This window comes from Caenorhabditis briggsae, assembly GCF_000004555.2.
Source record: "Caenorhabditis briggsae complete genome, chrV, whole genome shotgun sequence".
Lineage (NCBI taxonomy): Eukaryota > Metazoa > Nematoda > Chromadorea > Rhabditida > Rhabditidae > Caenorhabditis > Caenorhabditis briggsae.
The window spans coordinates 13,148,231-13,163,566 of NC_013488.2; the positions used below are offsets into that span (position 1 = coordinate 13,148,231).

A 15,336-nucleotide genomic window follows, 5' to 3' on the forward strand; every position below is an offset into this window, starting at 1 on the left:
TGTGCTGTGTTTTGCTGGAAACGGTTCGCGTACGGTCCGCATACGATTCCTATTTCAACCGCGCGCGAACACGGAGAGTCCGTAACGGATTGTTCGCGAATCACCTGTGTCAAAGATATGAAAAGGTTTTCAACTGATAAATTGTTCATCATAATACATATCAAAAGTGTTTTGTTAATTTACACATTTTTGGCATCTTTCACAACAACCGAGATAAATTAGCTCAAATTTGCCAGTGTGGGGCCCTTCTAATACAGGTTTTACGGTATTTCAGTTCTGATATTTGGGCAATTTTTCCAGAAATTGTTACGAGATCAAAATTGATTTCTCATTTCTCCCTCCACATTGTCAAGTTCAATCTAATTTTCATTGGCTCCTTTGCAAGATAACAGAAATCTGTAAACTAGAAAATCGTTGTGATATTGAACTAAACATTTTATCAGTTGACATCTTTTTGATATATTGCATAGGGCTCAAGTAAAATTAGCTCAAACTTGACAGTGTGGACTCTTTTCTATTACATGTTTTACAGAAATTTAGTTGTTGTTCTTTTCTAATTCTCTTCAATTTTCCTTTCAAGAACAATATGCTTTCCAGAATGCGAATTGCGTTGCTGCTTTTGCTAATATCGGGAGTTCATCAAGCGAATTCTCTGTTCAAAGATAGGCCATTACGAACCAGGTAAGTATTTTTGAATGGGCAATTTTTCTTCGTATCCCCTGCAAACTAACAAATACGCGACAGGTACAACCATACAACAAAACATAGTTTTGCAGGAAGGCAGCCACTGGGCCTTGTACTCTGAACGAAGACGGACTAAAATGCAACGAAAATGGTGATATTTTAAAATGCAATTTTTCCTAATGGTATCAGATTCCAGGATACTACGAAACTGTTCAGTGCAATAAGGATTCATGTTTTTGTGTTACTCCACACACTGGATTGATCGCTTTTGAAACAAGAACGAACAGTCCAAAAACAGCACCAAAATGTGGAGGTAAGTTTTTGACTAATATTATTTTCTGAAATTGACTTTTCCAGCATGCATTGGTTACCTTCAGAAGCTATTCGCCAATGGAGATACACCAGATAATAGCTTTATTCCAAAATGTGATGTGGCAAAAGGTGGGATTAATATNNAGAGTCGGGTAACGGGTCCGTTCGCAGTTTACCTGTGGACAGGAACAGAGATGAATTGGCTCAAAGTTTAAAGCTAGGGAACCCTTATATTACGGGTTTTACTGTAGATTAATATGGGAAAAATGAAAAAAAAGGAGTTTTTCTGGCATTCATAGATTGTTTACAAGTTAAGATCGATTACATAGGAACCGATAATTCTTATAAGAACCTTGAACAATCGACAAGATAAAATATAAAATCAACGAAAATGAATGAATTGAACGAATGCAAACTAAAAACAACGGTTACAAAAAAAACCGAAATTAACTTCCTTCTCACATTGCCAATTGTGTACAAATGAAATCAATGTACACTAGTAAATAGTCTTCCTGCTAATATTATTATATTTTTGAATACTTTTTCACACTAGAAAATAATGTATAGTTTATTGATTTGTTATTCTGTCAAGCACGAAAACAATGGCAACCTGATTTGAAAAGGCAAGAAAAGTACAACTTGAAATATAATTATTTCGGACAACAGAAAGCAAAGAATTCGTTGTGTTCACAGTTATGAGTTTTCGGACAGAAATTATCTGAACACGATTTTCCGAGCATTCCACTGGAATATCCGTCGTGTTGAACTTGAAGCGATGGTTTATTGTTCTTGCATTTTGTTGAGAAAGCTGCTTGATATCGGTCTGAAATTAATAAAGGATTGGTAATTTGAAAAAATTAATGACTTACTTGTAAGGCTCTCTTCACAACAGAATCCAAAGAATGGTCCCATCTGGCAAGTGTAGCCTTTTGGGCATCCATCTTTCAGCTTAGGTCCTGGGGTTGTTGTTGTGGTTCGACCTGTGAACTTTCTTAATCATGAATTCAAGACAAAATTGTATTGCTTATATCTGTAGATGGTCCTTCACTAGTTTATAGAGTATACAGTCTAGTCAGAATCTAGAATGAATTACCTGGTGGTGACTGAGGGCCAGATTCTGGACAAATATACGCTTGGCCGTTTGACATTTTCGCTGGCTCAGATTGCATTGCACAGCTGAAATAGTCGGCTGAAAGAATAAAGGTGTTCAAAATCCTTCTAAATACTCTCACCTAGTACACAGTCAGAATAACATTCCTGGCTAGTTCGGTAGGAGTTTTGATTTCCTCCACATCCCTTGTGTTCAAATGCAAAACATTGAAATGTTTCCACATCAAACCAATACTGAAAATGGAACGAGGTTTAGTTCAGGAACTATCCCACTTACTCGAATTGAAGTCTTGTTCTGGCTACAACTGTAACCGGTATTTCTATTTTTTGCACACGATGGTTTACCAATAATAAGTTCTGACTTTGGTTTTGGAGCATCTGCCTTTTCGAAAGTTGAGAAAGCCACCGAATCAATTGAGAAATCTAAAATTTATAGTATACTCTGTTTGATGGGAAACAAAGCTCTACCAATTTTCATGCAATTCATTTTCGTAGTGTTACTCAATGCCTTTTTTGTTCCAGGTATTTCTCTTCCGGTGGCAGTATCCACGCAATAGCATTGATTTTTGGTGCTGTCGCACTGCACGGGCTCAAAATCTCCTGGAAAATAAGAAAACTTATTCTAGCTCAAGAGCATAGATCCCACCATCTCCCACATCACATTTTGGAACAAAGCTATTCTCTGGTGGATCTCCGTTCGCGAACAGCTTTTGAAGGTAAACAAGACATGCTGAAAGAATGTAAACGTCACTTTAGGAAATTGAATAAATCGAAGAACTGACTTCCACATTTTGGTGCTGTTTTTGGACTGTTGGTTCTTGTGTCATAAGCGATTGAAGCGGTATGAGGAGTCACACAATAACATGATTCTTTATTGCATTGGACCGTTGCGTAATATCCTGAAAATTGATTAGTAATTTCGGAAATAATGATTGGAGATGTTTATTTCATTAACATAATTATTGTAAAGACTAACCATTCTCATTGCATTTCAGACCATCATTATTTAGAGTGCACGGACCAGTTGCTGGATTTCTGCAAAAACTCTAATTATGTACACAGGTAAAATGCGAACGGATCCGTTTCGGTGTCCACTAGGTTTTCTATCCGTAACGGGTCCGTTACGGGCAGTTTCGCGAACCTGAGTTCGCGAACGGATCCGTTTTTTCAACATTCGCAATCGGACAGGATACGGAGTTCGCGAACGGACCGGATACGGATGCAGCTGGAGGTCGAGAGATAGCTCCCATGCCCATTCGCAAACGGATCCGTTCCGGATGGCCGAGTTGTGAGGGACTAGCTTTCTCTTAACTCTTCCATCATATTTTTGCATCTTTTTTTTGTATTATTAATCTATTTTTGCCGTTTTTTCCAACTTTTTTCGGCAATTGTGCCGATTTCTGTCTATCAAAATTTTCGAAAGACGATTCTACGATGAAAAAAGGTTTGTTACACAAAGGTACTTCTTCGAAACATAGGGTTTGTTATAGGTATCACTTAACTTCTCCGTGAGCAAAAGGAACAAAAAATATTGTTTTGATGCTCACTTTTGCAGAAAGCAAGTTGCTAGCTTAAGGTAAGTGCAAACCACATTAGTTTTCGAAATAGTGACCTTTCAAATTTTCAGCGATGGACATCTACTAAACATCTACCGACTAGAACGTTGGAAATGAGATAATTTTCAAAACCCGGGAAACAAAAAATATAACTAATAGGTAAACAGTATGCTGCATTTTCGGAAAATTTCCCAATTTTTTTTTCAGATTGCTCTGGTTCCGGTTGGTCGTTCAACAAAAAAAAAAGGATTTTCATAGTTTCTCGAACTTTCTTGTACGTTTGATTGTCGTTTCTTATATGTTTTCTTAATAAAGTTCCGAATACTAAGTTTACAACTATCATGAAAACTCAGCAAAAATTAAGAGAAACTGAAAAAAGGAGCGGCGGGGTTTTTAAAGAATGAGTCGGAAACGGATCCGTTACGGATTCGCGTACGGTCCGTATACGATTCCTATTTCATCCGCGAGCGAATGGCGGAGAATCCGTAACGGATTGTTCGCGAATCACCTGTGTATATAGTTTTTTAAAAATTCATATTTGAAATCTTTTCTATTATTAGCTGAAGGCTGAATTTTGACTATGTAATAAAACAAACTTTATTAAATAAAGACTTCCTTTAAACCTGAATTAGCCCATTAACTCTTAAATTTCTGCCAATTTTTTCTCCATTCCTGTAAAAGATAAACAAAAATTGTTAACTGGTGAACTATTCATCATAATATCACGAACGTTTTATCAGTTAACACTTTTCTGATATCATGCATAGGAGCCAAGAAAAATTAGCTCAACTAGCGTACTTCTATTACAGACTTTACGGAAGTTTTATTTTGAATTCAAACTTGGGAACTTTCCGAAAAATTACGTAGCTGGATATAGGAGTTTGTCCAGTTTTTTTTTGAGTTTTTCAAAAAGAATTACCTGGTTCTTAGCAGCCTGTCTCCAAATAAAGCATTCGCTCGGTAAACTCCAAGAGCCGCCGCTAGCAAGAGAACAGTTCGCATGTCGGAAAAATCAGAAAATTTGTTCGAATGGAAAAATCGAGAAGAATTGAAGAAAGGAGAGAAGAAAAGTAAATAACAACTAGTTAATACAACAAACAATCACTTGCTTTTTTAGTGAAGCTTGATCGTCAAATGAACTTTTGAATTGAGGAAGTATTAGGCACCGAAATTTCGGAGAACAAATCGAACGGAAGATAAAAATAATCGATTAAAACGGATTCAAAACAAGGACACATGTTGAAAATTGAGAAGGAAAGAATCTTTGTTCGACGAAAACCGAAGTTTACTTCCTTTCATCACATTCTCAAGAGTGTACAGATCTATCAATAAGAACTGGTACATCTTTTTCACCCTCTTCGTCTTGTCCTCTGTCTTCTGAATACCTTTTTACACCGGTAACTCAGTTTGGCTAACAAACGGAAACTCAAGTTGAAAACTTAAAATATTTATTCGGGAAAAAAGAAATTAAATGTGAATCATCATAAGAGAACCCGTCTGGAAAGTAGCAAAAGTTGATTTTTTGTTATTAACAGTGTTTTCAACTACTGCAGAAATGAAGAAAGAAAGAAAAACACAATCAAAACGAAAGAGAATGACTTTGAAGAGGAGTTACACAGGTCAGTATTACAGCAACAAACTTTGCTTTGTTTCGAAGTGACCACACATTCGTCGCTCTGAAAATTGAAGTTAATTGAAGTTTGGAGAACCGAAACAGTTCGCAGCCATAAATATTTATCAGTTACGATATTTATAATGACGTATTAAGAATGAGAAAACACGACTATGTTGACACTGGGAACACAGCAAATGAAACATTATCTCACAACTTTTCGATAATTTCAATTTTCGTAATTTGAAAGCGTTTCCAGAATTTGTTTCGCGATCAAAAATAATTCAAAAAATGTTTTTCCTGATTTTTTGCCTGAAGATCAAACGTACGCTGCCAAATTACGCATAGAAAATATTTGTTATTTATCGAGTTTGCACCGGTTTTTTGTTAGTTTTCTTTAGATTTCCGCGTTTTTTCTACTTTTTTCTCAATTTGTCCTGATTTCTGGTTTATATTACCGTACATTTTTTGTCATTCTACTAGAGAAGTAATTATTTAATGGCAGTCTCCAACAAAAATAGTCTTAGGCAAAAACGGGTAGAAATGTTGAAGATTCCAAATAAAAATAAGCTTAGCACCCTAAATCGGCGTACTCTAAAATTCTCTAAAATGTCCCCCCACCTGCAGATCCCATTTTGAGACCCCACCTTTTTAACCCCCCCCCCCCCCCCACTTTTCAACGGGGTGGGGGGTTATTCCAGTAAGTGGGGGGGCCGTAACTGTGAGGGAGGGGGGGGGGGTATGATGGTGGAATTTTCCCAAAATTTCAGCCAAAAAAGTGAAATTGGCGAAAATCAATGAGAATTGTTTTTCCCTTCCACTGGGACACCCCCATTTTGGCGCCAAATTCAAAAAAAACTTGGGTGTTTCTTTGGGTGGCCAAGACAAAAAAGCATACTTGCGGACGGGCCCAAAGCGGGCTGTGGCGGGCCCTGTCATAGTTTCTTTTAGGATCAATATTTTTGACTAACTAAATTTGATATGATAGAACTCGACGAGCACTACAAAATGATACGATTTGGGACACTGTATCATGTTTGTGAACAAAGTGACAGACCAAAAGGGCCGAAAAAACCGGCCCGGCCCGCATTTGCAGCTTTTTAACTTGTAACTTTGTTCACAAATATGATACAGTGTCTCAAATACTATCATTTTGTAGTGCTCGTCGAGTTTTACCATATCTAATTTAGTTGGCCGAAAAACATCAATCCTAAAAGAAACTATGACAGGGCCCGCCACGGCCCGCTTTGGGCCCGTCCGCAAGTATGCAAAAAAGTGGGTATAAAGGTTTATTCCGTTTTTCTAAATTATCCAAATAGCTCAATAAGATTCCAATGAATGAGCTTCTCTCTATAGACACATAGTAATTTTTTAACGAATTTTTTCCAATTCTCATTCTTCTTCACTCACTTTGCAGAAAGGCGTGAAGTCATCACATCCGTAAGTAGCTCCTCCTGTTGGTTCGCTCGTTCTGCAAAAAAAACGAGTATTTTAATATATTCTTCTTTCCTTCCCCTTCTTTTTTTCCCTTTTCTCCAACGACCCACTTTATGCAATATTCCGTCTGACAGAGTCTTTGTTTGAACGGTCTTCCATCACCAGAGAATCCTAAAAAGAATAGCATCACCCAAATGTCACGCACATTCATTCAAGCTCTCACCTTTGAAGCACTTCACAGTGGATTCTGTCGGGGACGGCAAAAAGAAAAAGACAGAGAAAAGACAGATAATGACAGGGTAGTACGCTTTTCGAGTCATAATTGTTTCCTTCTTATATCGCACTTTGGGATAATGGGTTCGGCTGAAAATGAACGTGTCAAATTCACAAAGTTTGAAGTGTGAGAAGAGAAGAAGAGGGATGACGAAGAAGGTAGAAAAACAAATCTTAATTATATTAATCTTTGTTAGTAGAAAAATTGGGTCAATAAGGAAACCAAAAATTATGTGTTACCCTAATTTAGAACTGGTATTCATAACGAAAAATACGAGAATCATTAGTTTTCTGAAAATGGAGAATCATGTTTTCCAGACTCTTTGCTTATTGTTCAATAGAGATATTGGGTTTTGTTTACAGGGTGGCGCATAATTATCCGAGCCGGGTTTCAGATCATTTCATTGACTTTGAGCTGAGTTATCGCTTCCCAAAGTTGCTTGATCTCATGGAAATCACAACGGCGTGAAAGAAACATAATCTTTGGACAATCGCATTGAAAATTTCAGTAGATCTGAATCAAACTTAAAATTATATTTCTACCAAATTTCGTGCTTCCAAGATACTTATGTCTAAAGATATACCTGTTCTTATCAGTCCGGGTAATTGTGCGCCACCCGGTACAATAGAATATTAACATTGCATGTTTTGCAAATTTTGCCTAAATTGTCAGCAAAGCACATTTTCGAACTAAAGCTTAAAAGCTAATCATTTAGTGGCTAAAATTTAGAAAAAAACGAGTTCTCGAAGGGAGTCTTGAAAACTCAAAGTCAGATACTGAAATCCCAACGTAACCGAAAATTTCACTATCATTGTCCAAAGAAAAAAACCCAAAAATAGAAAACAAAACCGCCACCACCTTTTTTTCTTCTACACCTGCTCTTCCTATTCTCTTCCCCCCACCCCAGGATTGTACTCTATAATGAATTCATTGAACTGTAAATAACGTGAATAAAGGATTAGCAAAGCGAGCCTTCCATGGTTCACAAAAAGCAACGAGGTGACACATGCAAATGAAACAGAGGAAAAATGAGTTGAGACATGAGAAGAAAAAGAAGGAGTTTAAAAAAAGAGGTTGAAGATGTTTTGTTTCGATTTTCCATACGGCGGCTCCTTCGGGGAGTGCCAAAACACTATGGAGTGTCGTCTTCCGTTCTCTCCGCCTTCTTCTTTTTCAGTCTGCGTCTAGAATCCGAAGGTCCGCTCTGAGCAATATGCAAATGATTCGTCTAATTGGATATAAAAGAAAAAGAAGAACTTGGTGTCTGGAGAAGATGAGAGGGTGAAGAGTAAGAACACTAAAAAGCAAGGAGGCTTTTCTTTGAAGAGGTCCGAAAATGTTGCCAACTGTCTCTATCTAATTTAGGTCACATTTTTAAAATTGAATTCAGATCGTAGAGGAAAAAAAAAGAGAAAAGTGAAAAGATACACTTGAATCAAAATAATATTTATACTATGCATGTAGAGTATGGAATTTGATAAAGAAAAAACGTTATTCTCTTTTGATTTTCTGTTGTTTCGTGAATTTGGTCGATCCAGACTCTGAATTCCAGAGGAGTGTTATTCCCTCCACTTAACGAAACCCCCCCCCCCCCAGTTTTGAGAGATCCAATATCACATAAGTCTTGGCGCTACAATGTTTATTTAATCATTCAGGCACGAATACATTTTGCTGCAATCCTCAGATGAGCCATTCATCATCTATCATGACATCTTCCTGTTTTTTTTTCTGTCCTCTATTTTTCTGTTATATTTTTTACGATTTGGGGAATGAATGAGTCAACAACAAGTTTTGAAATGCAAATGATTTTATTTTGAATAGAAAAAAGAAGACGTTGCTTGTCTTTAACCGATCTAATGACGGGAGACAAAGACAGCTGATCTTGGTGGGCAAGCGCAATAAGCGGCATCGTTTCCTGGGAGTCCTGGTCCTCCTGGAGCTCCTGGCTGTCCATCGGATCCAGCGTTTCCTGGGGCTCCATCTTGTCCAGCTGGTCCGGCTGGTCCTGGTTGTCCGTCTTGTCCTGGAGCTCCGTCTTGTCCGGCTGGTCCAGCTGGTCCAGCGTTTCCTGGGGCTCCTGGGGCTCCTGGGGCTCCGGATCCGCGTTGTCCGTCTTGTCCTGGGGCTCCTGGCTGTCCGTCTTGTCCTGGGGCTCCTGGTTGTCCATCGTCTCCTGGGGCTCCTGGCTGTCCGTCGGATCCTGGGTTTCCAGCGTTTCCTGGTGCTCCTGGTTGTCCGTCTGGTCCGGCTGGTCCAGCTGGTCCGGCTGGTCCTTCTGGTCCGGCTGGTCCTTGTGGGCACTTGACGCAGTCTTGGGAGACTGGAGCGCAGGTGATTGGAGCGTAGGTGGAGGTGTTGTCTTCTCCCTTTGGTCCTGGGGCTCCTGGGGTTCCTGGCTGTCCTGGCTGTCCTGGTGGTCCTGGTGGTCCTGGTGGGCAGGTTGGCTTAGTTGGCTCGCATTGGCACCAGGCTGGGAGTCCAGAGAAGGTTTGACGCTTTTGACGGAAGATAGAGTTGAATGGGTTGACACGTGGCTTGGTTGGTGGGGTAACGGTGATTTGGATGTCCATCATCTCGGTCCAGGCAGAGTCGGTCTCCACACGGAAGACAGAGACTCCATCGAGAACCTGAAAGTAAAAAAAGGGTCAGTTAGAACCAATGGAAAAATAACGTTACCTCATCGTGCACCTCATTGATGGTGTTGTAGAGGGATGGGATGGTGAAAAGAACTGCCAAAACGGCGAAGGAAGCAGCTCCGGTAGAGATGGTCACAAGAATCTTCTCCATGACTGAAAGCCTTGGTGCCTTCTTCGTCACCACTCGCTCCTTTTATACGATTTCTCATAGAACCACCCAGACCGCCCATCACCAGATTCTTTCGAGTAAGGTCATTCTGCGTCTCTCTTCATTACATCGTCACATTCTTTAGACGTGCCAATGGTTGTAACGTAAATGTATGCGTCTACTTCATTTCATACAGTCTCTTCTCTTCACAGCTAGTAATATGGGCGGTATCTGCTTGTAAGGCAAACCCAAAAAAACTATGATAGAAGGACATCTGACGAAAAAAAAGAAGAAGAGAAGATACTAAAAAATTGGTTAATCGTTGATTGAAAAGGACGTTTGGGATATGAATGTGAACCTGATCAAGAACGGTGTTGCGATAACTATCCTGGAAATATATTTGAAAGGAAAAAAATGAATGGAACACAAAGGTTACGTCACAGAGTGAATCACAAAGAAAATAGTCGAGTAATAATTATATTAAAAATAAGTAGGTCGAAATAGGTCTAGCATAGTTTTACAGATTCTCCTGGAATATGAGTCATATGGTAAGTTACCTTGAAGATCGGTAAAGACATTGAGAACTAAAAACTGAAGACATGAAGTACCAGACAGAGAATTATTTTAATATGAAAATTTTGTTTAACTATAAGAATAATTGGTTGCTAATGAGCTGGAGAATAAAACCTTTATGGTTATCCTTCTTCTCTTGACGAAAAATGATTATTGACATCATTAAGACAAATCTGCGTAAAATTGTATTATTGAATTAATACTCTCTAACATGTTGCCACCCTAACCGTCAGCGTTGAGCCTGTATACATTTATTGTTAAAGATATCAAAAAGTTGTCAACTGACGAAATGTTTATCATAATATCAACATCATTTCATAATTTGATCACTTTTTGACATCTTTCTCAGGAAGCGAGATAACCTGGCTCAAAGTTAAAAGTTGAGGCGATTATTCTATTAGAATGTTTACGGTATCACAAAGGACGTAGGAATTGATTTGAATGTTGCTGTTGTTTAGATGTTTAAGCAGAATTATAACGATTTTATTCACACAATCATGTTTCAAGGTATTTTCAGCACTCGCTGAAATTACAGTATTATATATATTCGTTTATTCGAAGATTTGAATAAATTTCATAAAATCCAAGTTTGTTCAATTTCATAAAATCCAAGTTTGTTCAATTTCATAAAATCCAAGTTTGTTCAATTTCATAAAATCCAAGTTTGTTCGTTTTCAATGTTAATGATTTCTTAAATTATGAAGTTTGCCAAGAACTTCTGAACTTTCAAACTTGCATGCGTTCTCCCTTTTCTCCCAGAAAAAAGGATTTTCCCAAACTTTCTTCGCATCATTTTCTCTTTTCTCTTCCGCAACATTGTGAGATATACATTGCCACCTGCGGTGTTCGAAACTGGATCAGATTGTTGATCGACTAACTCTAATTCGAACGATTTCTTCAGAGAATTTGAAAAAAGAGGAAGAAGATACATGAACCGAATACTTTCTTTTACATTATTTTGAAAACGACAGAACACTCATACAAGTAATAAATGTTTTGGTAGGTACCAGTCTTCTTGCTTTTTACCCGAGAGTGACCGTTGATTTTATCTGACTGTTTTTTGTTGTCCACTTTTGACTGAGAATGTGTATTACACTGGTAATTTCGCAAAAGTTAAAATATAGAATGTTTATTTGACAGACATAAAAGTAATTCAGAATACAGAAATGCCAATTTAATGACGGGAAAGGAAGACAGCGGATCTTGGTGGGCAAGCGCAATAAGCGGCATCGTTTCCTGGAAGTCCTGGTCCTCCTGGAGCTCCTGGCTGTCCATCGGATCCAGCGTTTCCTGGGAATCCATCTTGTCCGGCTGGTCCGGCTGGTCCTGGTTGTCCGTCTTGTCCTGGGAATCCGTCTTGTCCGGCTGGTCCAGCTGGTCCTGCGTTTCCTGGGGCTCCTGGGGCTCCTGGAGCTCCGGATCCGCGTTGTCCATCGGCTCCTGGTTGTCCTGGGAATCCATCTTGTCCTGGGGCTCCTGGCTGTCCGTTGTCTCCTGGGGCTCCTGGGGCTCCTGGGAATCCATCGTTTCCGCGTTGTCCTGGGAATCCTGGTTGTCCGTCTGGTCCGGCTGGTCCGGCTAGTCCTGCTGGTCCGGTTGGTCCAGCTGGTCCTTGTGGGCACTTGACGCAGTCTTGGGAGACTGGGGCACAGGTGATTGGAGCGTAGGTGGCGGTGTTGTCTTCTCCCTTTGGTCCTGGGGCTCCTGGGGTTCCTGGCTGTCCTGGCTGTCCTGGTGGTCCTGGTGGTCCTGGTGGGCAGGTTGGCTTAGTTGGCTCGCATTGGCACCAGGCTGGAAGTCCAGAGAAGGTTTGACGCTTTTGACGGAAAACGGAGTTGAATGGATTGACACGTGGCTTGGTTGGTGGAGTAACGGTAACTTGGATATCCATCATCTCGGTCCAGGCAGAGTCGGTCTCCACACGGAAAACGGAGACTCCATCGAGCACCTTCAATTTCAATGATTAGGAAGATCTTTCATATTTTCAAAAATTACCTGATCGTGAACCTCATTGATGGTGTTGTAGAGGGATGGGACGGTGAAAAGCACCGCCAAAACAGCGAGGGAGGCAGCTCCGGTAAAGATGGTCACAAGAATCTTCTCCATGACTGAAAGCCTTGGTGTCTTCCTTAGGAAACTTCCATCCTTTTATACCGATCTTTTTGCATTACTCATACACTTTTTTGCAGTGCGATGTGTAATGCAATATTCCAATTGTCTCCATGAACTCGCTTTTTCTATTCTTCTCTCCACTTCCTCATTCATAAGCCACAAACGAGGAAGATAGTAAAGAGGCAGGCGGTTTGTCGTAATCGGACGGTTGGATGTATAGGGCAGTAGGTGAGAGAAGGAAGATGTCACTTGGCAGCTTTCTCTCGAGGCTAGTCGTTACGTGATAATGTTGCGATGTGAATAAGATTAATGAGGAGCTGGTCCGCTATTTTGAATCGGAGGTTCAGACTTTCCATTTGGGGGAATCTTTATGGTTGACAAGCATCTGATTCGCAAAAGCTTCTCAATTCCAGAAACTCTATTCTCGCCGAGATAACGAACTGTTTCTGAAAACTGTATGAAATTTTAAAAAATATCTTTGACCCTTTCAATTCTTTGCAGTTTGATCTTGTGCAAAGCATAATCCCGGTAACCTGATTACACAAAAATTTGTTTCCGAACAAAATCGAAAGCCATAAACATTAAAAAAACTAGTTCGTTCGTTGAACCCTTGATCTCAAAATTCGCAAACTCTGTCTTTTGGAATGTTTATAGTCTTGTTGGATTTTTCTTTTCTTGTTACTTCCTATTTCGGATACATCGGAACATGAATCCTTCTTTTAGTTCTCATTCATATCTTTTCCAGACAGTTCCCTGAAAAAGCTATGAATGGAAGGAAAGTTTGTTATACAATTTTGCACATTTTCTCATCTGATCGGTGTTTGATATCTAACAAACACTGAGACAAGTTCAATTGAAGTCCGAGATAAAATGTGTCAGTCTATTGGAGAGAATTCGGATGTTGGATAATTCATTAAAGGGGACCGAAGAATTTCAAAAGTCTCGCATATTTCTAGATTGTAGACCAAAAAGGGTCAAGAAGAAATGTTCCGAAAATTCCCCAAGAACAACTTAAGTATGACAGTTCTAAAGTATGTACAATGTATTGAACGGTCTTCATTTCAATTGAGACAGATTAGAGATAATTTTTGAAAAAAGAATTGTTTTCGGCCGAATCCCTGAAATATCACACTGAACTGTGAACCACAAGAAGTCTGAAAATCTGCTAGCGAATCAGATGCGTCTGAAAAATTTTTCCCTGTTGCCTGTTAGATTTTATTCTTGAGAAAATGAGTCATGGGATAAATATCACTCTTGTCGACAGTGTTGCGGTACTGTTGCTTCCAATTTTTACAACAACTTTCATTCTTTTGACGTCATTAGGCTTCTCGAAAAAATTAAATCACGAAATGCATAATGAAGAAAACGGCATTGTTCCCCCAAAAAGAGAAGACGGCGTTGTAACTTTTTATGTTGACTATGTCACAAAGACACCGTTGTTGCAAGACTTTTGTCAAGCTGAGTACTATTATGACCGTTTTGTGTTGTATGATTCTAGAACAAGATATTGAATGCAAATGATTTTATTTTGAATAGAAAAAAGAAGACGTTGCTTGTCTTTAACCGATCTAATGACGGGAGACGAAGACAGCAGATCTTGGTGGGCAAGCGCAATAAGCGGCATCGTTTCCTGGGAGTCCTGGTCCTCCTGGAGCTCCTGGCTGTCCATCGGATCCAGCGTTTCCTGGGGCTCCATCTTGTCCAGCTGGTCCGGCTGGTCCTGGTTGTCCGTCTTGTCCTGGAGCTCCGTCTTGTCCGGCTGGTCCAGCTGGTCCAGCGTTTCCTGGGGCTCCTGGGGCTCCTGGGGCTCCGGATCCGCGTTGTCCGTCTTGTCCTGGGGCTCCTGGCTGTCCGTCTTGTCCTGGGGCTCCTGGTTGTCCATCGTCTCCTGGGGCTCCTGGCTGTCCGTCGGATCCTGGGTTTCCAGCGTTTCCTGGTGCTCCTGGTTGTCCGTCTGGTCCGGCTGGTCCAGCTGGTCCGGCTGGTCCTTCTGGTCCGGCTGGTCCTTGTGGGCACTTGACGCAGTCTTGGGAGACTGGAGCGCAGGTGATTGGAGCGTAGGTGGAGGTGTTGTCCTCTCCCTTTGGTCCTGGGGCTCCTGGGGTTCCTGGCTGTCCTGGCTGTCCTGGTGGTCCTGGTGGTCCTGGTGGGCAGGTTGGCTTAGTTGGCTCGCATTGGCACCAGGCTGGGAGTCCAGAGAAGGTTTGACGCTTTTGACGGAAGATAGAGTTGAATGGGTTGACACGTGGCTTCGTTGGTGGGGTAACGGTGATTTGGATGTCCATCATCTCGGTCCAGGCAGAGTCGGTCTCCACACGGAAGACAGAGACTCCATCGAGAACCTGAAAAATATGATAGGATGAGCTGGAACTAATCGGAGAATAATATTACCTCATCGTGCACCTCATTGATGGTGTTGTAGAGGGATGGGATGGTGAAAAGAACTGCCAAAACGGCGATGGAGGCAGCTCCGGTAGAGAGGGTAACGAGAATCTTCTCCATGACTGAAAGCCAGGTACCTTTTCCATCTTCAGCCTTCCCTTTTATACTGCCCTAGCAATTTCTGAGACATCTCTCCACCGGTAGTTTACTCTCTTCAATTCGCATACTCTATCTGCAAATTCCGTAGTAAAAGTGGGCGGCGCAAAGTCAACAAATTCAGATGTTGATAAGCGAAAAAAAACAACGGTACAAGGCAAAGTGGGTGGCAGGAATCGTTTTCTTCGCCGATGAAAAAATAGTGATTCTCTCTTTTCAAGTACGCCCGCCAAGGTCGACTTCTCATCAGAAGCTAGAGGGAGTCGTTTGATCGGTACGGAACTCTAGATCTCTTCGTCTCCAGCACTATCTCGTTCTTTACGAATGGCATTCATTTATCGCGA

At 40.6% G+C, this 15,336-nt stretch overlaps 5 protein-coding genes across 5 annotated transcripts; 1 reads left to right on the forward strand and 4 right to left on the reverse strand.

Annotated features, from left to right (window-relative positions):
* Window positions 1-598: 598 nt before the first annotated feature.
* CBG19213 lies at window positions 599-1,211 on the forward strand (the record flags this gene model as incomplete). Its single annotated transcript, XM_002637447.1, has 4 exons — window positions 599-681; window positions 777-835; window positions 881-997; window positions 1,042-1,211. 4 exons carry the CDS (start codon window positions 599-601, stop codon window positions 1,209-1,211), a joined length of 429 nt encoding a protein of 142 aa, XP_002637493.1.
* Window positions 1,212-1,646: 435 nt separating this feature from the next.
* On the reverse strand, window positions 1,647-4,664 carry CBG19214 (the record flags this gene model as incomplete). Its single annotated transcript, XM_002637448.1, has 10 exons — window positions 1,647-1,819; window positions 1,866-1,976; window positions 2,090-2,185; window positions 2,229-2,340; window positions 2,384-2,529; window positions 2,575-2,706; window positions 2,753-2,836; window positions 2,889-3,005; window positions 3,083-3,141; window positions 4,582-4,664. The coding sequence occupies 10 exons, from the start codon at window positions 4,662-4,664 to the stop codon at window positions 1,647-1,649; spliced, it is 1,113 nt and encodes a 370-aa protein (XP_002637494.1).
* Window positions 4,665-5,051: 387 nt separating this feature from the next.
* On the reverse strand, window positions 5,052-7,031 carry CBG27183 (the record flags this gene model as incomplete). Its single annotated transcript, XM_045237961.1, has 4 exons — window positions 5,052-5,073; window positions 5,280-5,338; window positions 5,956-6,206; window positions 6,935-7,031. The coding sequence occupies 4 exons, from the start codon at window positions 7,029-7,031 to the stop codon at window positions 5,052-5,054; spliced, it is 429 nt and encodes a 142-aa protein (XP_045100205.1).
* A 1,807-nt stretch (window positions 7,032-8,838) lies between these two features.
* On the reverse strand, window positions 8,839-9,772 carry CBG19216 (the record flags this gene model as incomplete). Its single annotated transcript, XM_002637449.1, has 2 exons — window positions 8,839-9,612; window positions 9,662-9,772. The coding sequence occupies 2 exons, from the start codon at window positions 9,770-9,772 to the stop codon at window positions 8,839-8,841; spliced, it is 885 nt and encodes a 294-aa protein (XP_002637495.1).
* Window positions 9,773-11,516: 1,744 nt separating this feature from the next.
* Window positions 11,517-14,956, reverse strand: Cbr-col-145 (the record flags this gene model as incomplete). Its single annotated transcript, XM_045237962.1, has 4 exons — window positions 11,517-12,292; window positions 12,392-12,450; window positions 14,057-14,796; window positions 14,846-14,956. 4 exons carry the CDS (start codon window positions 14,954-14,956, stop codon window positions 11,517-11,519), a joined length of 1,686 nt encoding a protein of 561 aa, XP_045096716.1.
* Between the last annotated feature and the right edge of the window lie 380 nt (window positions 14,957-15,336).